This window comes from Amphibalanus amphitrite, unplaced genomic scaffold (assembly GCF_019059575.1).
Source record: "Amphibalanus amphitrite isolate SeventyFive unplaced genomic scaffold, NRLGWU_Aamphi_draft 000287F_arrow, whole genome shotgun sequence".
Taxonomy (NCBI): Eukaryota; Metazoa; Arthropoda; class Thecostraca; order Balanomorpha; family Balanidae; genus Amphibalanus; species Amphibalanus amphitrite.
In genome coordinates, this window is record NW_024881782.1 from 611,498 (window position 1) to 637,377 (window position 25,880).

General features: G+C 47.2%; 2 protein-coding genes across 5 annotated transcripts; one reads left to right on the forward strand and one right to left on the reverse strand.

Moving 5' to 3' along the window:
• Window positions 1–38: 38 nt before the first annotated feature.
• LOC122387481 (synaptic vesicle 2-related protein-like) lies at window positions 39–13,841 on the reverse strand. Of its 4 annotated transcripts, XR_006257598.1 has the most exons (14): window positions 10,113–10,295; window positions 7,789–7,989; window positions 6,969–7,225; window positions 6,536–6,660; window positions 6,082–6,145; window positions 5,480–5,605; window positions 4,902–5,110; window positions 4,107–4,215; window positions 3,573–3,651; window positions 3,248–3,359; window positions 2,860–2,944; window positions 2,417–2,506; window positions 1,698–1,889; window positions 39–1,393 (listed from the first exon to the last, which is right to left on the reverse strand). XR_006257598.1 is itself a non-coding variant. In XM_043377731.1 (13 exons), exons 2-13 carry the CDS (start codon window positions 7,949–7,951, stop codon window positions 1,250–1,252), a joined length of 1,563 nt encoding a protein of 520 aa, XP_043233666.1. In that variant the 5' UTR covers window positions 7,952–7,989; window positions 13,772–13,841; the 3' UTR covers window positions 39–1,249. The 4 variants fall into 4 exon arrangements, 3 of the variants coding, with proteins under 3 accessions (XP_043233666.1, XP_043233664.1, XP_043233665.1); XM_043377731.1 differs by lacking the exons at window positions 1,698–1,889; window positions 10,113–10,295 and adding an exon at window positions 13,772–13,841; XM_043377729.1 differs by lacking the exon at window positions 1,698–1,889 and having other exon boundaries at window positions 10,113–10,413.
• Window positions 13,842–13,929: 88 nt separating this feature from the next.
• Window positions 13,930–25,849, forward strand: LOC122387479 (sodium-coupled monocarboxylate transporter 2-like). The gene is made up of 11 exons (XM_043377724.1): window positions 13,930–14,168; window positions 18,544–18,832; window positions 19,257–19,390; window positions 20,609–20,797; window positions 21,403–21,557; window positions 21,951–22,091; window positions 23,685–24,022; window positions 24,439–24,593; window positions 24,856–25,025; window positions 25,201–25,301; window positions 25,718–25,849. Exons 2-11 carry the CDS (start codon window positions 18,637–18,639, stop codon window positions 25,846–25,848), a joined length of 1,710 nt encoding a protein of 569 aa, XP_043233659.1. The 5' UTR covers window positions 13,930–14,168; window positions 18,544–18,636; the 3' UTR covers window position 25,849.
• Window positions 25,850–25,880: the final 31 nt, after the last annotated feature.

Sequence of the window (25,880 nt, forward strand, 5' to 3'; positions counted from 1 at the left end):
AAGCTTCTAATCTAATAATCCGCAGCTATGGAACAGAGTTATATGACAAGTTCACGTCATCAATTTATTGCCTGCACCATTTACAATAATAAACAACAAAATAAACTATAAATAATTAGAACAACGCAGTTATCAGACGAAAGAAACCGCGCAAAAGGTGCAAAGGGGACAAAATATAGTACAAAATTGAGCAACTTTGTTTAAAATAGTGTGCCATCTAACTGCTCGTGAAAGATGAGTGATATCACGTACCAAGAATAGCTGCCAAGTCGTACACCGCACACCAACCCAGCGTTCAACGTGAAGAAAGCGCGATAGTTCAACTGCCATTCACTGCGAAAAAGAGCTGAGCAAACTCGCAACAGGAGACCGCTCGTGGACCTTTGGTCGGAATCAAAACAAGACTTGCTAACGACTCGGTAATGGGGTCCATCAGTACAGATTCCGCCGTCGCCGCCCGCTCAATAACGAATGCATTCAGTTGCCGCGGAGCAGGGCATGAAAAGTACTGAGGAACTATGCCGGATTCATCACACAATAATATTACATTTAAAAGACAATCGAATCGCTTTTGGTAAGTACACCCTGCTTAATGTTGTTAAATCCTCTCAGAGAAAAGTGCGGGTTATGCAGCGGCCGTGGGCTTAATTTGAAGATGTCTCATCGAAATTTACACAACACGTAGACATTTAAAAATCAACATGACGTAAAGACGCTCCCACACCAATTTCACTTCATAAGTGATACAGCACTCATGCTCCAAGGCACAATCACCGCAAGACGTTCTCGCTGTTGATTAAATATACAAGCTCACGTAGCGTTTGTTCGACATCGAGATTCGTTGTAAACATCACTCCCCGCCCGGACCAAAACTCCACCTCCACTCAGGAAGCACGGTTCGTTCGGTTATCGTTCGGCGATGTTACCACTCCCTCACAGCACACAGGCCGACATGACGCCGCCGAGCCGTCTTTCGCTGCCAGTTCCGAACCGAACAGGGTGTAATGGCGTAATACGGGCCGGGTCCGCTGGTGGTGGACAGTCGTGCTCACTGTAGGTCAGAGCTGGATAGGCTCCTCTGCAGGGGTCGGCCACGGTCAGACAGCCACGCTCACTCGAACTCCGCGGTAGACAGGCTCCTCTGCGGAGGTCGGCTGCGACCAGACAGCCGCGCTCACTGGAACTCGGCGGTGGAGAGGCTGCTCTGCAGAGGTCGGCCACGACCGCGACCGCGACCAGACAGTCGCGCTCACTGGAACTCCGCGGCGGAGAGGCTGCTCTGCAGAGGTCGGCCACGCGTCTCGATCGGCAGCAGCAGACACGCCAGGCCGGCGGTCATGGCCACGAACGCGTACACGATCACGGACGCGAACGGAGACCGGTAGATGAGAACCTGACCACGACGAGAGGAGAGGTCACACACCGTGGTGGGGGCTGGCGGCTGGGTGGGATGTGCACCTTCGGTTGTCAAGTACATATACACAGGACAAAATACAACTAATAAAAAAATGCAGGCATCATGTCTCACATTTTAGTGTCATATCATAAAAATCATAATCAAGAGAATATGACTTCAACATTCACCATTACAATGAAAGTGACCATCCGTATGGTAGGCATTGAAATACCATCCAGCTTAAAGGTTCATTTCATTCATTCCAAGCCCTGTCCAGTGTCCACCACTCAGGGAGATTTACCTGCCGTTTCGGAGCTGTGGTCGGGAAGAGGATAGGTCGGCTCAGGAGTAGGCACGGAGTAGGACGGACACGCTCCGAATCACCCTACTGCATAACCTTGGAGGTCGGTTTGACACAGAGAACCGCCAGGCCGGCCAGTAGGGAGGTGGCGCTGTATGTGACGGCAGTGTAACGCACCGAGGTGCGGGTAAACTGCGCATAGGAGCGGGCCAGTCACTGGGTTAGGGGGTAAAGTGTGCACAGGAGCGGGGTGGCGGGTTAGAGGGTGAACTGGACATAGGAACGGGCTGGTGGATTAGAAGGTAAACTGCACATAGGAGCGGGCCAGTGGGTTAGAGGGTAAACTGCGCAAAGGAGTGGGGCGGTGGGTCAGAGGGTAAGCTGTGCATAGGAAGGAGCGGACCGGTGGGTCAGAGGATAAATTGGATATGGAGCAAAGAGGGTGAGTTAGATCATAGATGATTAACTGTGAGAGGATCAGTGGAGATGAATTGGGAGAGAAATGGAGCAAGACTACGGGGCGACCTAGCAGAGGTGAAATTACTAGGCACGGATTAGTAGTAAACGGGTAACTTAATCGGGCAATAACCAGGAATAAATTAGACGTAAACCATTAGAAGAAGATAATAGGGTTATTTAGATGGAAAACTGGTCACGGAACAACGACTGAGTCTGAGAGAGAGTTCAGCACGGGACACTCTGAGGACACAGACTCTTACCTGAGCTATGAGCGGGGTCAGCATGGCGCCGAGTCGGGCAAAGCCGCTGCAGGAGCCGACGCCGATCGACCGCAGCGTGGTCGGGTACACCTGGTGGCGAGGCGGGAGGAACACCTCAGCTACATAGCTAGTCACACAAACGGCGGAAAGGACACAAAGTACTGACTGGGGGCCTCTCACTACCGAGTTGCAGATAAACTAACAAGTCTGCAATTGAATCTGGACTTCAACGTAAAACTAGGTGTTCGGTTCACGCTTGTTCGATCAAGATCACATAATACTGATATGATTCACAAAAAAAACTCAAAGTTATCAAATATATAACAATACGTGATGACAATGAGACTTGTTTCGATTTCTGATCACAATAACGAGCTTAGCGACTTATCGCAGACACCAAACTACGCCCAGAAATCTGAGGTGCCAGTGAGCTGGCGCCATACCTCTGGAGTGTAGACGTAGGCCGCTTGGAACATGCCGGCGATCATCCCGCGACACACGAACAGAGTTACGGTAAGCACGGCTCGGCTGTGAAGGGAGAGGGAATGGGTCATCCCGAGAGTAGACAAGGTGTGTTTAGAGCGAACGGTGCGGTAATTGAAATCATGACATTGATGTCAAAAAACGTCATCTAGTGAAAGGAGTCAAGGACAGATGGTAGATGGCAAATTGTAATCAATCAAATGAATAAATCAATCAATCAATTGCTTGGTCGTTAACGATGTGAAAACATGCGTGACTTGTATCACATGTCCATGTCGTACCACAAGAGAACATTTTTCAGACTAGATGAATGGCACGCTGAAGTGAACAATTTCACTCAGCTCTCACCTCTTCACGCAGAAGAACAGCGTTAGGATGGCCAGAGTGTAGATGAAAAACTCGGTCGCCATCGTTTTCTTTCGCCCGAACTTCTCGATTATCAGTAGTGTAAAGAAAATACCTGGAGACGTGACAACAAGGTAAATGGTACACCCATCTTCAACTTTATTAGCTGAAGGCAGAACATTCACACTTGTCATGCTTTTTCTTTGTTTTACAAAGAACTATCCAACTGTTTTAGCAGTAGATCCCATAATGGCACCCATAGAGCTGACAGCACACGGCCTTGAGCACATAAAAGACGGCAGGACTCGGCAGCTGCATGCGCCCGTACCTGGGAACTCCGCCAGTGTGGTCCAGAGCAGGTCAATGTAGTCCTCCTGCTGTAGCGGCTTACACGACGCCTGACATACCTGCAGTGAGCGAGACGAATGGTAAGCACGGACAGACGTCAAACGGTGAGAAATGACAAATGGTGAGCATAAACGAACGGTGGGCGGCTTACACGACGCCTGACACACCTGCAGTGAGCGAGACGAATGGTAAGCACGGACAGAACGTCAAACAATGGCAAATGGTGAGCATAAACGAACGGTGAGCGGTTTGCACGACGCCTGACATACCTGCAGTGAGTGAGACGAACAGTGAGAACCGATACTGACAGCAGTGTGCACTGACAAGACAGACGCCAGATGGGGAGCGCTGACGAATGTCATGCACAATGTGAGAGCTTGTGTGAGTTTACCCGGCTACTTTACACAATTTATGGAAGTGTTACCTAAAGGCACTTTAGCTATTACAAAGCACCAGATTGGCACGTGTGTCTAATGCAAGTGCCAAACAGGAAGTAATTACGTAAGGTACCTACCTCGGCTCCCTCCCATCCCTGCGGCGCGCTGCACAGATCCTCCTCGGATAGTTCAAACAGCTCCGTGGTCATCAGGACAATGCCGTAGTAACAGAACGCGCTGGCCCACCTGCCGGCAAAGGAAAGCCTTCAGACGACAACGTAACTTCCCACAACTTCAGACGGCTAGCGACAGCACAAAATTAGCATAATGTCGCGACCACCTCTCCATCAAGGCTGGTGCTTCTCCTAGCCATCGGTGCACACATGCAAATACACAACCGGTTTCGATGCGGATCTGTCTAGTGCCTACCTCTACCATGATGTATAATGCAGGAGATGGCGGGTTCAAGGAAGGTCCAGACGTTAAAAATAGCCGACGGTGTGTTGCCGAATCCTGCATAATGGGCGAGACAGCCGTATGCTGCAGACTGGAGGCCCTCGATAGACATGAGGTGCCCAACGGCTAACACTTTTACTTAGATCGAGTTTTTGCGTAATATCGCGCTATCGTGACGTAGGTGGCTTGAGTGGAGTATCCCAGTGCATATGGTGCATCATCGTGATATGCTATATTGTCGTCTTTGTGTTGTGTAAAGTACAATTTTACGAGAAAAAGACTTCAGAACACAGATAATGAAATGTCATGTCATGAAAGTCATAGAAAGTGGCATGAAATGACAATAACCATATTTGCTAGTCACTTTCCAAGACCGCTCAGCCGGCCCTCTCACCATCATTAGCTCCCACATCCCACTCGGCACTCGCCATATCAACCTCACGCCGCTCACCATAACAACCCCGCACCCCGCTCACCATATGAACCAGAGCAGCAGTGTGGTGGTGCGCAGCTCGGGCACCAGCAGGTCCCTCAGCGCTCCGCGCCGCACAGTGCTCACGTCATCTACGATCAGCCGGCCGAGCAGCATCGGCTTGCCGTTGTCGTCTGCCATCCGTTTGAGGGTGCTCAGCGCGCGCTCTGACTGTCCGCTGGCCGCGTGGAACCGCGCGCTCTCCGGTAACCACTGGGGGGTAAAAGATATGTCATAGAATTATTTAATATGGGTCATAGATGGATCAACGAGGGATTACGTCATATCACAGGCAGACACGGGGAGGTCACAGGGGTCACTGGCAAATACGAGGTCACAGGGGTTAGTGGCGGACCCCTTGAGGCATTGACTGTCATGACTATTTACTATTTCCGCAAACTATCGCAGTCTGTCTCTCCGACCGCACATGATATTTTGTGTGCCGCTGCTATAACTGCTGCCACGGACCACAGCAGACTGCCTGGCCCGACCGCGCATGATATTTCTTGCAACCTTTGCCATAGATACCTCTAAAGCTGTTGTCATACGAAACGGCCACCCGATCCACCCGAACCCACTCACCGGACATATGAGGGTGAATAGCAGCAGAGGCAGTGACGAGAGGCCCAGCAGCCACTTCCAGCCCAGTGTGGGCATCACAAACAGGGCCAGCAGCACCTCCATACAGGCTCCCAGCGCCCAGAAACACTGCTCGCACACACCGGAATAGGGGGCTGTGTAGTGGGCGGGGGGCTAGAACTTTGATACTAGAACTACATAGAAACCATTAGTGATGTATGGCCCGTAAAATAATTTGCCGGGCCATACAACTGAGGACACGAGAGTTGAACACATTTAACAAGGTACAAAAAAACGAGATGGGTCTTATCTGAGTATCAAACAGGAAATATATCGGTGATGACTGGACATCGGGAAATTTCCTAATAGCGTCACATGTCTTTCAACCGGTGGAAGGAAATGTCCTGTGAGATACCGGTCGCAGATGGTGAAGAATGCTGCGTGGGTATCATCGATAAAATAAACGAGAGAACATCGCCCACGAAACACTACGATCACAGTCTTCATCAATGCCATTCGCACAACTGGTACGGTAAGTGCACCCAAGGTAATGCCAAGTGGAAACGAAACAAGCTTCCCTCAAAAGACAGATGAATATGACTTACCTCCAATAAAATAACGCACTTTCCTCGCTGCTTCACAGGCAAGTACTCAGCATAAAGTGTAACACTGAAAACAGACCAAAACAGTCTAAAGCGTGCAAAATGTGCTTCAACTTATGATGGTACACAATTGAAAGTGTATTGGGTGATCGGGTGCTTTGTAAAGGAAATACTCAAGCAATGTGCTCAACAAGAAGCATGCAGGCAAAGCGAACATAATTGTCCGGAATATACGAATCACACGTCGTATTTACAACTAACAAATACCTACTCCACACAAAAACAAAATCAAACCTCCTTCACACATGCAGCTAAAAAAAGCATGTTTAAGCAGCATCAAATCCAAAATGGATAAAACAAAAGCCCCACTGGGTGATCCTCCACGACCCATATTCTGTCCTCTTTGCGGAACGAGAGATTATCCACTCTCCGAGAATAAGGCAAGAGTGGCACTCACGCCTGAGGTATGGCTCCGACGCAGAAGCCAACCAGGCCCCGCAGCAGCAGCAGCCAGACATAGGTAGGCGCAAACGCTGACAGGAACCCGTAGAAGAACAGGAACGAGCCAGACAGCACCAGCGTCTGTTCAAACACGGGGGAGAGTGTGAGAGAACGAAAACACCACGCACGGGGAATAGATGAGCAGCTTGGGCAGGCGACTCATTGAAGTTCATACCGCATACTTTATCTGAGCTAGATACTACTGAGCGAAATGTGAGACCTAAAGAGTTACGTGGTATAATAGGTATGTGCTCGTTTAGTGAACACAGCAATGCTAGTTGTAATAATTAGCAACAAGCAGCTTAAAAAAGGTCATCACACAGAAAACATATGCAATGACCTGGTTTATCTATAAGCACCTCACTCTACACAGTCACCCCGAGTCGTACCGTTTTCCGCCCGTACTTGTCGCTGAATTTTCCCCAGAACGGCGAGCTGAGCATCATGCCGAGGAAGACGACCGTGGTGATGAACGCCTGACGCCACTCGGATATGCGCCACGTGCACTGGACGGCCGGAGATAGAATCGAGAGGATCATCATCTCCATCGAGTCGGCCATCCAGCAGAGGCCCGTGATGAGTGAGAGGCGCACTTGGAAGCGTCCGAAACCGATGGCGTTCACTGCCTGGTCCACGGTGAATGTGTCTGTGAGAGAGATGGGTTGCAGTTAGATCGGTGGACGAGCGATGGTGGGGCGAAACGGGGCCTCAGTGACGATTGCAACGGCAGAACTGTTAGGACGCCTAAGGCATTTATATAACAGCGCCATACTGTGTGATAAATCTTGATTGGGCCGACAGTAGACAGGTTGGTAGTTAGGCACACAACCCAGTGGAGTGGGGAAATTATGTGACTCGAGCTCAGCATCACACATTCGAATGCCATCGGCGATAACCATCGGGCGTATATATAGAGGTACTCGCAACACGACAATCACGATTGAAACAAACGTAGAGAAAAATAGTACATGCAAACAGTCACCAAACAATACAGTGACATCGAATTATTAGCAAATGATAAGCGTAAAAATGACGTCTGAAAACATACCCAGAGACAATAATCCTTGTCCAAAGCAATTGCAAAACATTTTGTTGGCCAGCCATCTCAACAACTTTGGTCTACAAGAAACCGTCATATCCTCCCCTAGTACTTTACTGGCCACTAATCTCTACTCTGCCCTCTGCCACCCATTCCCCTGCGATACTAACCATCAGGCACAACGCCGGCGGTGGATGCGGTCATCTCGAGCTCGTCGCCGGGATCACGCACGCCGCGCACCTGGCTGAGCAGCGAGCCGGGCGCCACGCTACCCGCCAGAGACGACAGGTCCTCATAGCCGCTCCCCGAGCTGGACGAGCGGATGCGCGGCATCGCTGGGACGGTGGGATGCTACGCTGGCATTGTGGAACCTGGGGGCAGTGTGGAGAGGTGCTAATGAGACTAGAGACAAGGGTGTCTGAAGAAGACAGTGTGTTATGTTGGAAATTATCTGCAGCTAGGACTACGATTTACAGAGTATTTAGTTAAGTATGCTGAGATAGGCACAATTAAGCAATTACATCATGTAAATTTGTGCAAGATACCTAATCTTATACAGAGCATTGAAGTGGATTACCATTGAAGAAATCAAGGTAAGAAACCATACCATTAGAAGAAACTAAGGTAAGAAACCAGGTTAACAGTCACAAGCCACCATCGAAGGTGCTCTGATAGGTTATTGGTTGTAAAATTCTATCATTTTCCTCCCAGGTTTCAGTGTCCAGTGACATGCTTCAGTTCCTCTCAACCTTGGGCACAATTATAAGGCCCAGCTCTTTCAGTGGAGCAGACCAGACAGCAGAAAACTCCAAGGTAGCCTACCCAGCTAATGTGTCATGACAAACATCCAACACCTTCCAACTCAGAATACTCAAAGCTGGTTAAAGCATTGGTAATTTTTTATCTGCTATACATAAAGAGAATCAATGCATTACCTTTCCATCAAAACAATAATTCTTAAATTAATTAATAACATTTCATCAATCTTTTCCTGAAAGGTAGCACTTTGACTTGTATCTCCATCATATTTTTTACTGCACTGTGGCAGCAATACAAAAAAGAAGATTCTGGAATTAGGAAAGATTGGAGAACTACAGGTATGTTCCATGGATTCCTCAAACTTCCTCATCAACAAGCTCATCTAACCTCCTCTAATTAAAAAATTGTTTGTCACTACTCGAAACTCCCCAATCTCATCCCCATTCCACATTTCACCACCACTATTTGCCTTCTCCCTCATCCCAAACAAATGTTGGATTTTTGGATGAGGATCTGCATAGTGCATGGACATATTATGACGCACATTATTCAAACTTGAATTAATTTGAAAGATTAAGCATTACGGAAATGATTGTGGGGACTGGTGGGGACTGAGGGTTACAATATTAATTTTTAGCAATTTCCCATATACATCTGCTTTTTATTTGAAAGAAATTTTATCTCAATCTTAGTCAATGCTAACACACCATAAATCACCACCCATTACATCCTGAAAACAGCTTAGTTCCTCACAAAAATATTTATGAGGCTCCTCTAAAATGGCTCTCCTCGAAGCTCATCCTGCCTCAGAGGTTTTTATTTTACATTTACCACTGGAACAGACCCAATAATAAAAATCACAAATTTACTTGCATAATAGCCGAGATGACTACACCTTTTTCCTTCAGTTTGAAAAAGTAGGAGTACAATTTCAAAAAGATGCACTACTTCAATTTGAAGAAGATTTCATTTAAATTGAATGGCAATTGGCACATGTCTGAAATTAAAGTGCACCTTTTCAAATTGAACTTAACCTTTTTCAAACTGAAGCAAAACAGGTGTAGATGACATGACATGCTATTGACCTGGTGAGTTCAGTAGATATAACACAAAATTAAAGGCATAGTAAGCATAATGATGTGATAATTAGATTGTAATGGTCGATTGGAATTTGGGGCCTGTTCCAGCGCCTCCAGAAACCTCCAGAAAGCTCCAGAAAGCTCTAGAATCCTCCAGAGAGCGTTCCAGCGCCTCCAGAAAGCTCCAGAAAGCTCTCGCCAAAGCTCCAGAAACCTCCAGTAGCCTCCAGAGAGTTGAGAGGTCCAAATTTCTCTGGAGGCTCTGGTCTACAATTATGGTGCACATGTGACAATCACGAATGTAAACAAAGGACATTTGACTGATTATTTTACAACTTGAATGTAAAGAAAATTACATTGCTATAATTTTATTTATCTTTTTAACTAAAATTGAAAACAAATTTTGCGTTTCAAGAGAGAACAATCGTCATTCTTTTGGTATCTATGACGCCAATCTCCAGAAATCTCCAGATTGCGTTCCAGCGCCTCCAGTAAAACCTCTGGTAGAGCCTCCAGTCAAGAATTTCTTCTGGAGGCGCTGGAACAGGCCCTTGAATTGTGAGCGCTGGCTCAGCGATCTTGATCTAACCTCTCTAACCTCCAGCGACACCACTGACACTGGGCCTGGAAACTCCAATTTAAAATTAAATAATTACCTTTTCACATGAATGATGTCTATGAATATTTTCAATGACAGATGAGCTACTGTTTAATATCTTGATTCATGAGTAACAGCAATTTTATCAAAATTTTCCACGAGAATTTGCACCGTGTATTCACACACACACTACCACAAGAAGAATAATATAACCAAGGCCCTAAATAATATAACATTTACACGGGTCAGGGAAAACGGCGCACGAGTGACATAATTTGGCAGCAAGGCATAGCGGGAAAATTCTTCACCAAGCACAAAGTTTTTTCCTCCTGAATCACTCCGCTTGGCATTCAGCATACGGGTGGGACTAAATGCTTACTTCGAAATCTAAGCTGCGTTGCGGCATTGGCGGTTATGTGCGGCGTGTATGCCGCATGATTAGTAAGCGGCGACCACTAAATTAAAGACTCAAACGCTCCGACCGGTTCTCAATGAATAACACTGCATACCAAAAATGTCAACCGCTCTCGTCATAAGATATTTAGCTTTAAATAACTAGATTATCTACATCATCATTTTGAACCATAATGCTTTCAACTTAACTCACTCATTCCTTCCTTTGTTGGCTCCAAATACGCCTCCAGCAGGCTGCAGTAGACAACAGTTGACGATAGATAGAAACATGCTAGATCACTGAAAAGTAGAACAGTTAGGATGCTGGATGCGCTTAGCTTCGCGATACGAAACTGATGTGCAACATAACATTTTCTGTGACCTTGACCTGAGGTCAAATTCTTAATTTGACCTTTTCAGGTCAACTTATAGCTTATTCGGCGTGTTTTGACGAGAGAAACGCGATGCTGGTAACTAATCAACGTGACTTACAAGCTTGACGTCAAAAATTATTACAGAAAAAAACGTTTTCCCAAAAACGTCAGATTGTGAGTTCGGCGTGCCCTCTGGAGGCTGAACCGTTGAACGTAGGTGAAATGTGAAAGCATTAGGCTCAGAAAGAACTTTTAAACAGCTATCGAATGCGCTTTTCCGCGGTGCTCTAGCTCTATTGGTTCCGAATTATACGCCGAGTTTTGAAAAGCTGTCAAAATAGGGAACCAATTTCGTGACAAATTTACTTTCGACCTCCGGTGACGTCAGTGATTACCTGATCCAAAAATGACCTATACAAACTACGAATCTGAAAGATTGTATACCGAGCTATCTATTCAGTATTGCTTTTTTAATCTTTCTAGCTTTTTTGCTTTCCGATATAACCTGGTATGGCCAAATACCAGGCTTCCCCCAATAACCCCCAATGCCCCCAAACCAAACAAAGTGGCCAAACAATACCCCCCCCCCCCATCATGGCGAAGTCGGCTGAGAGGTCCACCCGGGCGCGGGTTAACCCGCGAGTTGCTGGGGGGGGGGGGCGTTAAACGCCCCCACTTTTTTCGCCGGGCTATAGCATAAAAACGGCGCGCCGCGGGCGCACCAAATTTTGGGTACCTGTAGGGAATTGATTTAAGTTTATTGTGACAAAGTTTAAAAAAATTCAGTCGGAAATTTTTTGAGATATCGAGGTTTTAGTGACGTCATGATTTCTGAGTTTTCGACCAAAAACGGCATATGTTCAAAAAATAGTATAAATCGCAGAATAGACATACAGACATGCCGTAAACGCCATTAGACTGCCAATACCATGAACAATCAAAAAGCTATCTTCGATTATTGATTATCGTTCCGTATTTTCCAAAAGCTTGAACTGAATCTTGGGAATTTCTCGTGACTACTTCACGACCATGATACATGCATTTCTTAAATTGAACTTTTTGAGCCAAACACGTACACATATGATAAAATGAATGTCACCATCGTGTTCTACGCCCCAAATTACCCATGAAACATGTGTCACAGGCTGCGAATATCAGTTTTGCTTTTCGGGGATATGTGCTTACACGGTTGGCCTGATCTTGACCCTGACCTATGCTTGACTGACCCCTAAATGGAGCTGACACTCTTGTAGGCCTTATATGATGCACCGTTTTGACAGAGTTTATGACGAGAGGCGCCCATTGCGAGGTCCTGAAGTCCATGCTACTGAAAGCCCGATTTCAGGTGTTTGACCTGACCTTGACCCGACCTGTGACCTCAAAATTCAACTTTAAAGTACTCATCTGAAGCGTCTCGTCGCGTTCTTTCGTTTGCCGCCTCGTGCGTTTCGCTGCGCCTATTGGTTCTCGAGTTATCGGCTGGGGGCGTTTAACGCCCCCTCCCCCAGCAAACGGTGGTGGCGAAATACCCCAGCAACTGCCGGGTTAATAGATCGGAAATAAATGATGGATTGATTGATGGATTGATATCGTAACCATCCAAAGCGTGTCCCAAGAAATCAATCAAACACAAATCTGCAACAGCGCACTGAAAGACTAAATAAGACAGGCGTGCGTCGCGGTCCCGGAGTTGACAAATCCAAGCCTCTCAGGGCCCCTAACGACCAGCCTTGGCCACCCCTGTGGTTCCATGTGTAGTGGTGCCGTGTGCTCCCGTGGCACCCATGCGAAAATCTGGGTCACGTTTAGCGGCCCTATGACCTTGGCAATCACGGGGAGTTCACACTTCACGGGAAGAACGATCGTAAATATTTACTTCATACCTTCTCATACACGATGGAGAATATCTATAGTACAAATATTGAGGGTATAACTAAGGCGTGGATGAGCTAAAAATGAGAAATGGGAATGCCACTAAAAACTTAAAAAGGTGAAGAAATGAGAAGGTGGGGAGGGGACTTGGAGCTATGGAAAGTTTATTTGATTATTTCAAACGGTGAAATCATTGCAGTTTTATTAACATTTGAGTTGAATCATTATTGATTCAGATTAATGCCTGTACCTACCTAAAGAGAACGAATGGATGCTTGAATGGATGCTCTATTTACTCAGCATTCATAGGCAACGAATGCGTTTGTTAATGAAACGACAACCTACCAACTGCATATGCACCGGGGTACTTTGTATCTTCGTCTTTGGTACAATTTCGAGTCATAATTTTCATAGACTTGAAGTCCTGATATTTATGCAGTCATCGTCCTATACTCGTAAATATCAGTCGGTAGTCCACAGTAGCGGCGGAACACCTTCAATTAAGGGGGGGGGGGGGGCACTGCCGACTTTTGGTCCCATTCTTTCCATGCAACGGCCATAGGCCTAATGTTAAAATGCCAAAATCAAAGGGGGGCACGGTGCCCCGGTGCCCTCCCCGTTCCACCGCCTATGATAGTCCATAATATTTATAGCTTTACTAGCAACCGAAGCAGTTCAGGCTGCTTGCAGGGTCACTGGGAGAGGGCCATTTATGGCACTTTGCACACGACTGGATGATTAAAGATAGTTTTACATCGAGTGGTAGGCATTACAATAAATCGGCTATAAGATATGATTTTCGACCCCTTCAAAGTAAAACATTTGGCAACGACGTTTACGGGTCGCAGTTCGAAATAAGTGCATAGGAACTCGTTCTGGGCTGATCATAATTCACGCTAATGGACCTGCCCGGAAACCCCGGTGACTCACTAGGGTGCCTGCCCAGACCAATGTCTCCCCCTAATTCCTATCATCCTTCCGGCTCTGCAATGGTCTTGTCAGACCGAAAGGGCCTAACCCAACAAAACAAAACAAAACAAAAACTGCCCGGAAAGCTTGAGATGCACGTCAAACCTACCTCAACGCTATGCCAGTCTCCTCAACAGCCAGCCAGCCGCTGCCTGCCTGTCAAATCTCCCACCTGAACTGTTTCTAGCTGTTTGTCAAGGTCACCGCGTCAGTTACGGTCCGTCCGACCGTGTCAGCGCGGCCACGGCCCACCTTCGAGGCCAGTCGGGCCCCCGGGCGGCTCCGGCCGCTGCCGAGTCGGTCCCGCAACACCTACATACTAACACGGGCCGGCCCAGAGAAGGTCGGGCCGCCCCGCTGCGCCGCGCCGAGGCCGGTGGGCGGCGGGCGCCAGTAAGCGAGCCGCACGACGCACGGGCTGACCGGTCTGAGGGGGGCAGTGAGAAGCAGTGTGCGCGGTGCACCGATGTGAACTGGATACTACGCCGCAGAGGAGTCTGGAACAGGTGAGTGGCTCCATATCGCGGGCAGCGCAGAGACGGTGATCCGATGTTCATTTTGGAAACTGGAACTGGAAACTTGGAACTCATCCGATTCTGCTGATGAATGGGAGATGGAAGGGTGCCAGAGCAGCTGTGTTGTGTGCACTGTTGGGTTCACCCAAGCGTTGTTTAACTGTTTTAGCTTTTACTTTGAATGCTGAACACACCATCTTACGGCTTTTGCCCTTCATCGGTATCTCTCCACTAACGCACCAGATGTTGAAAATGTCCACCCTCGTCAATAGTTATTGGTATTTGACATTTGGTTTTCCAGATAAGTGAAGGGGTAAAATTATATCTGTCTGAAGTTCTTTTTTTTTTGTAATAAGCTCAATCAGATTCCAAAACAGCTGTTGGTATAATTATTGAAGAAAAAAGTCAAATGAAGTGCATCGCATCATCTGAATCTCTTGTACGGCCGATAACAATTCATCTCAAATATGCCTTCCGTAACGCTGATATATTTGGCGAATCTCGAAACTCGAAAGATAAATGCCTATAGCTTTTACCATATTACTTTCAAAACGTGTTCGAAGATATTATGTATGTTTTACGAATCACTTTCGAGCTGATTCTTGACTCACAAATTCGAGCTGTGCCGTACCTTCTAACGCTGGCTACATGAGGAGGATTCCAAAGAATCTCGTATGCTAGTGCCTTCTCAGTATTCAGTTGAGGTTTTCCCGTCATACACCACTAACATGCAAGATTCAGGCAAAAACAGGAAAAGGAAATCCCTCTCTACCAGGTTCTGTCTTGCATGATTCAGCGTTCATCCCGGCCCCGTATGCATAGTGCAAACGCGTCATTATGTCAAGGCCCTGCTCAGTGCTCAATGGAGCAAGGATGGCCGTCGACGAATCTCTCGCGTGATTTAGACCTGCTGCATGGGTGAAAGCTACTGACAATGGCAAATAACAGTACCGAAACTTTTTGTAGCTGCAGAGACGTTACCGTTCCACAAAAGAATGAGGTAAATGAGGTGTTTTCTACTTCACTTAATTATAGGTTCTCAGACAGTCGGTCCAAAACTTGGAACCAAATATAAGAAAGCTTCAGGCATATGACTTTACTAACGCATTTCCTTTGCCAGCACCTACCAAGCGGCAAAGGAATCCTTATCCCTCGCCCAGATGCGGGGGAGGGCGTTTTTGGCCACACCTACCAGTTTTTTGCGTGTGCGTCTGTAAAGAAAACCACGGAGGCCGGAGTGCAGCGCCGCGAGACTTAAATACAGCTTGATACATCAAGTCCGCATCGTGTGTGAAACTTTTTGACCCCAGGTCACATAGGGCCAGGTCATCAGGTCAAGTTAGATGACTACCTATGCCTCCAAAAATTTTCATTCTGTCATCCTACAGTTTATCTCCTAGAAGCTTGAAACTCAAAGAATTGTATCAAAGAAGAAGGACCAATAATAAACATATTTCGGAATTTTGATATCGTTGACCTAAGGTCAGGTCAATTTTGCGACCTATCCATTGTAAGTTAATAGGAGAAATTTGAACTGTCTTTCTTTTAGACAAAATTCGTTTTAAACACTATCAAACGCCGGGATACAGATAAACAAAATACACTAAATCGAAAAATTGCGCCCTTGTCCCCTTTTTACGTCCCTGAGGTCATCTCAGGTAAAAAAAGGTCTCCAACAGTTTTTCAACAACTTTGGATAAAGACGTGTTATAACAATGAAAACACCTTAGATGCGTTGAGCTCAACGCAAGGAATCGACTGATGTGCAGTTGACTTTTCCGTGACCTTGACCTGAAGTCAAATTTTGAAGTTGATCTTTTCAGGTCAACTTATACTTCATTCGACGCGCCTCAACGTCAGAAACGCGATATAGGTAAAATGAACGTAATGCAAACTTGAAACTTGGTGTCAAATGTTGTTGCAGAACAATATTTTCTTGAAAGGCTTCAAATTTTGAGTTTTTGCTCTCTGGTAGCTAAGCCGTTGATCCTAGATCAAATCCATAAACAAAAGTAATAATCAGAAGGAGCCTTGAAAGAGCTATAAAATGCGCCTTTCCGAGGCGCAGTAGCTTTACTCCTTCCTGAGTTATGCGCCGATGTGTAACGAGTTGACATGATCGGGAATGAATTCTTTCGTAATAGTTTTACTTTTGATGACTTCCAATGACCTCAGCGATGAGTTGATAAAAAATGACCATCTCGATTTTAAAAGATCTTATAGCGAGCTATCTATTGCTTTTCTGCGTCTTTCCGAACTTCTTAGTTTCCGAGGTAACCGGGTGTAGCAAATGAGGCCCCCACCTCATCCTGGCGAAGTTGGCTGAGACCCTCATCCATCCACGCAAAGGCCATCATTTCATGAACAATAACTCAACGGACGCACTAACAAACTCAGAATGAGCTTCCGATTCCAACGATGCTCTACACTTATGACCTTTCTCGACCACCTTCCTAACCTGACCGACTTCGACCTGACCTTGACCTGAAGATCAAGGCCACATTGATCTTTTCCAAACAAGAAGCACGTCATTCGACGCCATTGAGTTTGTGAAACACGAATAGCTCTTGCGACTATTTATGCTTAAATTATTCATTAAAAACTGCATCTCCACTTTAGGGTCGCATCAAGTCGTAAGTGCACTGTAAGTCGCATTGTTGCTCGGCTAGCGCATTTAATGAACTAGACGGCCGTGTTTCCCAGTCAACGGCCTCGGTTAAGGAACGTCTCTGTTTAAGTTCGGAAAAGCTGTCGTCATTCACAGGAGTCGAAAACGCCACCGTCCTACTAGTGACATTACCACATGCGGGTTAATAAAAGTGAAGAAACGAATGGACGTCTCGAGTCCCGAGCCCCACGGGCCGGCTGGATTGTGAAATCCGTCCCACCCCTGTAACGCAGCTAGGCGCAGCAGCGACCAAGGAACCCGACAGTGACTGCTAATGGACTATGGAGAGCCACAAAAAAGCGGTCTAGGCCCCTAACCAGGTTAAGTATGCGCAGTGCAGTGTTGACTCAGGTTAGAATACCAACTGAGCATCAGATTCTAGGAAAACACCGGACCACAGGTGACCAGGGATCACCTGTGGACCACCAGACCGCCTGTGTGACAGCCAGCACTCCTAGCTCCGAGACGAACGACGAGAAGTTCGGGTTGGCCCAGTTGCGGCGGAACACCTTCAATTAAGGGGGCACTGACGACCTTAGGTCCCATTCTTTCCATGCAGCGCCCATAGGGCTAATGTTAAAATGCCCAAATCAAAGGGGGGCACGGTGCCCCGGTGCCCTGCCCGTTCTGCCGCCTATGGGTGAGCCATTCCCTGACGCAAAATGAACGGTCCACTAAGAATCATAAGACAGTTGGCCAAATTTACAGCCCTCTCCTGAGTCTCCAGTCTCCTCCACTTCTCTCTCAAACGTGATTTGAGTAGCCGTTGCCCGTTAATTAACTGACTTAAACGACAATAATCTTCCTTCGTTGAAGTAGGGATAGATCGGCAATTCTCATTTTTTATCTATATTGTAATACCGTATTGGCTAATTCGAACACGTTGCTGAAAATTGGAGCATTGTTCAGTGGCGGCGGAAGGTATTCTAGGATAGGGGTGCAATCGATATTGAAGCGCCCCTTCCCGCTGGGCGCCCCTTACCATATACACGGTTGTAGTAACACAAACAGTGAAGAGACGTTTAATACGCCCTAGCACTAGGGGTGTAACCGCCCATACGGACAGTGCAATTTTACAGGCCCCAATCTCGGACCTCCCTTAACATTCATATGTTGTAAACGGCAAACCGCCCCCGATAAATGTTACACAAACTAATTTCCTCTCGCATATCGGCCATCAGGCCGATATGCGGCCATCAGGCCCCTTTTTGTCGCATGGAGCCTACAACGCTATAAGCCCTCATATGTTCGTGTTGGCGTTCGGAGGCTATCGCCTTCAAAGACGTCTCCATAAATGTTTCTTTTTCGTCCCACACACAGGCGCCCCTCTTTCGCATGCAGGCGCCCCTCTTCCGCATGGCGCGCTTCTCGAGTGGCCGCGCCCTCCTAGCCTTTATCGCCTGGCAAGATTATATTCGACAGGGTCGGCAGCATCTGCCTTTGTTTCAGATAAGGATGCCCTCCACTCTTCAGCATATCAAAAGATACTTTTCCCACGTCATTGCCACCCTCTTCGTGTCACAAGTGCCTTTATCAGTTGCGGTGTCGCACTGCTCAGCTTTATGGCTGCCGCACCTCTTAACCGTTCCTGCCTCCTCTACAGATTTTCGAGGCGCCCCTTTCCATAGCTTTAGGGTGCAGCTGCCCCCCTTGCCCCCCTGCTTCCGCCGCCACTGGCATTGTTCTATCTTTTTTCAGTGAGGACTGCCCTCCAGAACACCCATCTTCACCGCTCGGCCCAAAGCCGGAACATCCGATTCTTCAGCCACCAGTCTCAAGACAACCACGGCGATGTCGTCAGCCTCAGAGTTCGGCACCGTCAATTTTGTAGTGATGGCTCTGTTTGTGGCCGCCACGCTGGCTATCGGCGTGTTCTACGGTCTGCGTGGACAAGACGCACAGGGACTGCTCATCTCACGCGACATGAGAGTCGCTCCCGTGGCCCTGTCAATCATGGCCACTTTTCTGTCGGCCATTTTAATTGTTGGTAAGTGTGTGAGACGTTACCTATTTTATGCAGTACTTTTTGGGGCGTATACCTTCACGCCGACACACTATCCAATATGCGATGAGGACAGGCTCCACGGCACACTTTTTCGGTTTGTCATTTCGTTTTTTTTTCTCGCTTTTTCTGCTTCTATAGACTATCAGCTTCACTTGATAACATCGTTGTAGCTCCACGGCATCGAAGCCGAAAAAGCGAGAATACTCGAATGACGCGGAGAAACGTGATCTGTATGCGCTGTAAAGATTGCCATTTCTAATTTGTCGCGATCCTATTTTGAATTTTCCATATTTTCGTGCTATTGTTGTGGGTAAAGAACTAAGAAAACATCTATTTTTCACAAGTCCTAGAGATCGTTCAATCCTTAACTTGCAATGACCTCTGACAGAGCTCATGTGACCCTCAGGGACGCCGTCGGAGGTGTTTTATTTCGGTCTGGAGTGGTACGTGTGCGCCGTCACGTTCCCTCTGGCCTGTATCATCAGTGCTGCGCTGTTCCTGCCCGTCTTCCACCGGCTAGGCCTGACCAGCGTGTACGAGGTAGGCGGTCGATGGGATATGGGCTGGATGTGTGGTTGACAGTCAGGTGTGAAACGTTAAACTTCTACGTGATACGTCTTCCGAAGTCACTTGTTAGCCTTTGGAACGGACTACAGCCTTGTATGCAGTCCCTTGTTTCGAATAAGCTACCAAAGCTGCTCGTAGAAACGCAGCTGAACAACACAACTCCGGCTGAAATCATGTAGATCTAGATGTCTTATACCGACTTAAACTGATAAAGAAAGCGTGTACTTTAAACTACAGAGTAGGTTGTGGGGGGAGGGGGATCGTGAACAGGAGATTAGTGGCGCTATAGTGGTCACATCAGTACGTCATCTGAGCCTCACTCCTGCATCCGGCTTACGTTTTTGCTTACGACATGAACAGCGGTGTGTGCTTCGGCGTAAGCTGGTTCAAAGTTTTCTAATGACTGTGTCAACTGTCACTTTTAAATTACCTATGGAGATTTACTCCGGTTATTATTTATGGAGCCGCCGTAGGTCGGGCCAATAACACGATAACTTTCGTTGTGTGTACACTGTGCAGTGTATAGTCGTCTACAGAATGATGTTCCACTTTTCACAGGGCAATTATTTGCCTGGAGTAGTAGGCTGTGCCGCAACACACGGGCTGCGTTCACAAATTATAGCTTTGTCCCAATGCTCACAATTAATTGCGTGATAAACGGCACAACTTAGCGCTCCGGTCAACTGATAGCTTCTGAGGAGTGGAACATCATTCTGTAGTCGACTTATACTTACAGACAAAGTGGACGTTGACGTTCGCCGGCGAGTTAACTAATGCAGCAGAGAAGCTGCAGCCAGTTGAAAAAGCCTCACCGTTTCAACTTGTGTTAGGCATGCATCACTGCAAGTGGAGTCAACAGCGCTCCCGTCGCACATATGACATAAGGAAAAACGAAGAAAGGTGCCCACTCATACATTGCGAATGTCTATTACATTGTTTCGGCGCTCGTCGCCCACTATTGAAAACGGTTGATTTTTATAACGTTTAATAAATACGCTTTAGGAAAGGTATCGAGTTAAATATCTTGCCGAATGAAATAGCGAAATAAATTGCAGTTATTTCAGCACACTTTTCAAACTTAATATGAACAAAGTGTTGCCAAGTTGTCCATTCTTGTGCTACTTACATTCAAACCACAGACGACCCACGCATTATTCGATCGCTGACCTTCCTCTGACTACTGTTTTACAGTACCTGGGCCTGAGGTACGACTCCAGCCTGGCAAAGGTGATCGGGACGAGTGCGTTCATGACACAGAACCTGCTGTACACCGGTATCGCGCTGTACGCACCCTCGATCGTGCTCAGCAATGTCACTGGTATGCCCGACTGGGCAGCCATTGTGCTGGTGGCCTTCCTCGGCACATCTTATACTGCGTTTGTAAGTGGGATGGAACGCATGTCGCGACGGTGTCAATCTGGTGGAGAATATCTGGTAGCTTTTCTCACGATGTTTTGGGGAAGTGTTTGTGCAAATGAACATCGTCAATAACCTATGCAATGCAGAATGGGAACACAAAGACGGAATGGGGTGCTATTATATCTTGTTGTGCTTGTGGACAACTGTGTAGACTGTAGGTCACGCAGAATACTTTTCAAGCATTTAAGTCATAGCGAAATAAGTAGCTCCAGTTTATGATAAGTGGACAATCCCAAACACCGTGAATGGACCTGCGGCCCTCACAGGCCATGTGAACGCACGCAGATGTGCTACATCCCATCGTGTCTTGCCATTGTGTCCATTGTGTTCTTGCACATCCACGATGTGCGACTAGAAGTTGCGATGTGATTGAAGAAGTCACGGTATGCTCCAGGGGTCATGATGTGCTCCAGGTCACACTGTGTATCACGTAGTCTGTTGTCACGATGCTCCACGTGTTCCCGGGCGCCCACACCGTCATTTAGGCAGACGTGGTGGAAGGAGCTAGGTACATTTTATTATCTAGTCGGTTACATTGTGCTCACGCTGTGCTCGCTGTGCTCCAGGGCGGTTTCCGCGCCGTCATCTGGGCGGACGTGCTGCAGGCGGGCGTCATGGTGGCCGGCGTGCTCGCCATCATCATACAGGGCTGCATTAACGTGGGCGGCTTCTCCGAGATGCTGGACGTCAACCGGCTGCACGGGAGGCTGACGCTGTTCACGTGAGAATATCTGCGTCTTGTGGCAGCTTTGGTAGTAGAGAGGTCGCATATTCCCAACAGTGCTATTCGACGTAAACAATTGTTGTGTGTGCCAGAAAGGGTGCATTTTTCGTAGGGTTTCCTCGATATGCTCATTTCTTGGCACGTGTATTATACTTACACGTGCGAATAAGACAGACTTGCTGTATGGCTGTGGCAGTAGATACGTGCCGTAGCTGGCGTAGCAGCTTCATTGAAAGCCCGTCGGCCGTCACATAACCAGATTAATCAATGAACCAGTTTGCAGCTGTTAAAATACACACATACCAGCGCTACTTACACGCGCCTATAATGCTCGCAAGTTGCACAGCGTCTGTTTTATGTCACTCTGACCCATAAGCTCTTCTGCGACAGCTGGGACTTTGACCCGCTGCAGCGTCACAACTTCTGGAACATCTTCTTCGGCCAGCTGTTCATGTGGACTTCCCTGCTGGGGGTGAACCAGCCGGCAGTCCAGAGACTTCTCAGCTTGCCCACGTACAGAAAGGCCGCCATGTAAGGATTCCATATACCTAACGCTGAGTCAAAACTCTGTTAAGTAACTTCGCGATGAATTATCCTAACATTAACGGTTAACGGTTTTCACCGTAATCGGAACGAGTGCAATTAGGCTTTTCAGTATAACCCGCGCCCTGCTGGGGGGGGGGGGGTGTTTGAACACCCCCCTTTGTGGTTTTTCGCGAATATCTCAAAAACGGCAGCGCTCCGCGCCGCCGTTTTTGGTACACCTTATCATACATCAATTCTACACATGTTGTGAAAATTTCAGACCAAGGTCATTCAAGGTCAGGTCACCAGGTCACTTGAAGTGACCTCACCTCATAAAAGTTTCAATGTCTGTCATAGCTACACCGAGTGACCGATCGCTTTGAAATTTTCAGCGATTGCTAAGAGCAATAGCATGTACAAAATGAATATCTCAGAATTTTGATATCGATGACCTAAGGTCAGGTCAATTTTGCGACCTCCCCATTATAAGTCAATGGGAGAAAATTGAAATGCGCCTCTTTTGGACGAAAGACATTATAAACACTCCCAAACACCGAATTACAAGTGTTTTAGACACACTGAAAATGAAAATGGTGTCCGTGACCCTGAGGTCATCTTAGGTCACGAATGGTATCTAACAGTTTTTCGCAAATAACTTTTGATAGAGGCATACTAGAGCGATGAAAACGCCTTAGATGTGTTCAGCTCGACGATACGGATCGACTGATATGCAACATGACCTTTTCCGATCAGGTCATGACCTTGACCTGAGGTCAAATTTTCAAGTTGACCTTTCAAGGTCAAGTTATAGTTCATTCGATGCGTCTTGACGAGAGGAACACGATGCCGGTGAAAGTAAGCTCGTACAAGGCTTGGGTCAAAAGTTATTGCAGAAAAACTGTTTCCGAAAAAATCGGCTATTTTTGCAGTTTTTGCCCCCTGCAGGCAAAACCGTTGACGTTAGGTCAAATCTGAGAGAATTACTAGGGCTATCGAATGCGCTTTTCCGCGGCGCAGTATCTACATTGGTCCCCGAGTTATGCGTTGGCTTCTTGGAAATTTTCGACATTCGACCTGGAAATCGGCGAAATTTTGCCTTCAATGACCTCTGGTGACCTGACCTTTGACCTGACCAAAAAATTGACCGAAGTGATTTCGTCATTATTTTTGACGCTCTTTCGAACGCCGCCTTCCGCGTATCGCTACGTGGCCCAGGAGCCGAGTTACACGGGGGTGTGTGTGTTCAAACACCCCCCCCCCCCCAGCAGGGCGTGGAAATCCATGACCCCCAGCCGGGCGCGGAATAACGCAGCGTAACAATCGTGCAATCAGCAAATGTTTTGAGATTATTTTTCCATGGCAATTGGAAGTGACGTCTAATTTGAGCTTTTACCTCACCAACGCTTAGCCACTGATAAGGCAGATCACAACCACCTTTGCCTATCTGCCAATTTAGACAATACGTTAGGATTCCTGACACAAGCTGTAGCACATATAACCATTTGTTAACCAGTCCCGAGCAAATATTTGGACAAGCAGACATTTCTCAACTATTACACTCCACCTCTCTAGCCCCTGCATCCTGTTTTTAATCCCCAGGACCAGTGTGTTCGGTGGCCTGATGATGTTCATCATGACCACGCTGGCCGTTCTCGCCGGCCTGGCCATCTTCGCCACGTACTCGTCCTGCGACCCACTGCGGGCCGGCGTGACGAGCCGCCGCGACGAGCTGGTGCCGCACTTTGTGGCCGACCAGCTGGGCCACGTGCCCGGCCTGGGCGGCCTGTTCATCGCCTGCGTGCTCAGCGGCGCGCTCAGCACCATCTCGTCGTCACTCAACTCGCTGGCGGCCGTCACCTGGGAGGATTTCTTCAGGGACAGCGCGTGTATTGTTGGGCTGTCAGAGGCGGGACGGCGCTGGGCCGTCAGGGCTATAGGTCAGTGGTGGACACCTCTACCAGTCTCTGGATATCTCATTCAGTCATTCATTCATTCATTCAATCAATATCAATGCGTTAATTATTTAATTCATTAGCATTCATTCATTCATTCATTCATTCATTCATTCATTCATTCATTCATTCATTCATTCATTCATTCATTCATTCATTCATTCATTCATTCATTCATTCATTCATTCATTCATTCACTCACTTATTCATTCATTCATTCATTCATTCATTCATTCATTCATTCATTATCCTTAGTTTTCTGCTCGGGGCTGGATCAGTAGCGCTATCTTGCATGTTTCTCGATTCCGATGGATTGCCTCTCGCATGGCATACCCTTGACTTTCATTATCCTTCCAGTCGCCTTGTACGACGAGGTTCTTACCCTCCCCATTGCTTTCCAGCGCTCGTGTACGGCATAGCCTCAATGCTGATGGCATTCCTAGCCAAGAACATGGGCGGCGTACTTCAGATTGCTATTGGCGTCTATGGTGGCTGCACGGGGCCCGTGCTGGCAATCTTCATACTCGCATTGTTTGTGCCCTTCTCCAACCCGAAGGTAGGCTAGAAGAACGCACATTCCAATTTTTAACTTCTGTTGAGGGGAGAGAGTTTGTTATTTGTGGTTGGCGTAGTCGGCTCACATTTGCTAAGTACTCGTACGTGCATATTGATACTTTTTAATAAAGAAGTCGATTTACCGACTCGTACAGCAACCACGCCCGTTCACTCCAGGATTAGGTCTCGACAGGACGAACTGACCGTCCTGTCTGACAGCCCTCGGTAATCTTCCTGACCGACCCCGCTCCACACCACCACAGGGTCTGACAGTAGGACTTCTAGTGGGCCTGGCTCTGGCCCTCTCAGCCTCGTTTGGAGCCTCGTTCGGCGGTGCTGCTCCTCCGGCCATGCTTCCCACGGAGGTGGACGGCTGTGGCTTCAACGTCACGGTCCCAGAGAGTGCCAACGTCGCCGACAGCGCAGCAGAAAAGTAAGTGGCCGACCTCTTGCAGATGGGAAATATTGTTGGTGAATGTTGTCGAGGTGTAAAACATTTATTTACTTTTTGTCAGCAATTGTTTTTACTTTTTATGGGTAAAAGGTTGAAAATTACCATGAAGTGCACATCAGGTTCATATTTGTAATGCTGCTTTTGCTTCTTTCAGGGTTGTGAGAAACAAGTTTTTCAGCATATCGTACATGCTGTACTCTGTCCTGGGCTTTGTCGGGACATTTGTGATCGGCATCATTGTGTCACTTGTGACAGGTAAGTGACCAAACGACTTCCCAACAAATTTATACCAAAATATATTTTCGGATTGATTATCAATAGTGAAAATATTACGCGCTTGTTTTATGATGCATTTACCTATAATTTATTGTGTGAAAATCATATATGTATGTACATTGTACATTGCACACAGATAACGTTTCATGTCAGACCCAAGATTACTAGAACATAGTCAGACCCAGGCAAGGAAGACATCTGATGATATATTATGAACCGTGGTATGGATATAACGTCTGGGAAGTTCCGTTAAAAAACAACGTTAAAAGGGACGACGCGGTAAAGAATCATCTGAATAAATTGTATGGGCAATGACGAAAATTTACTCTAGCTATTTATACCAATTCACGTTATATAGGTTTTGATATAGCGCATATGAGTCGTCTGTTTTTCAGGTGGCAGCAATATTGAAGTGAATCCCGAAATGCTCAGCCCCGCTATGTCGTGTTTCGCTCAGAAGGCAAAGTTCCGACTGCCTCACAGCAACGGAGCTTCCAACAACGCCTTCGAAATGGAGAAGAAGTAGTGAGTGTGGAACGGTTGTGTTTTATACATATG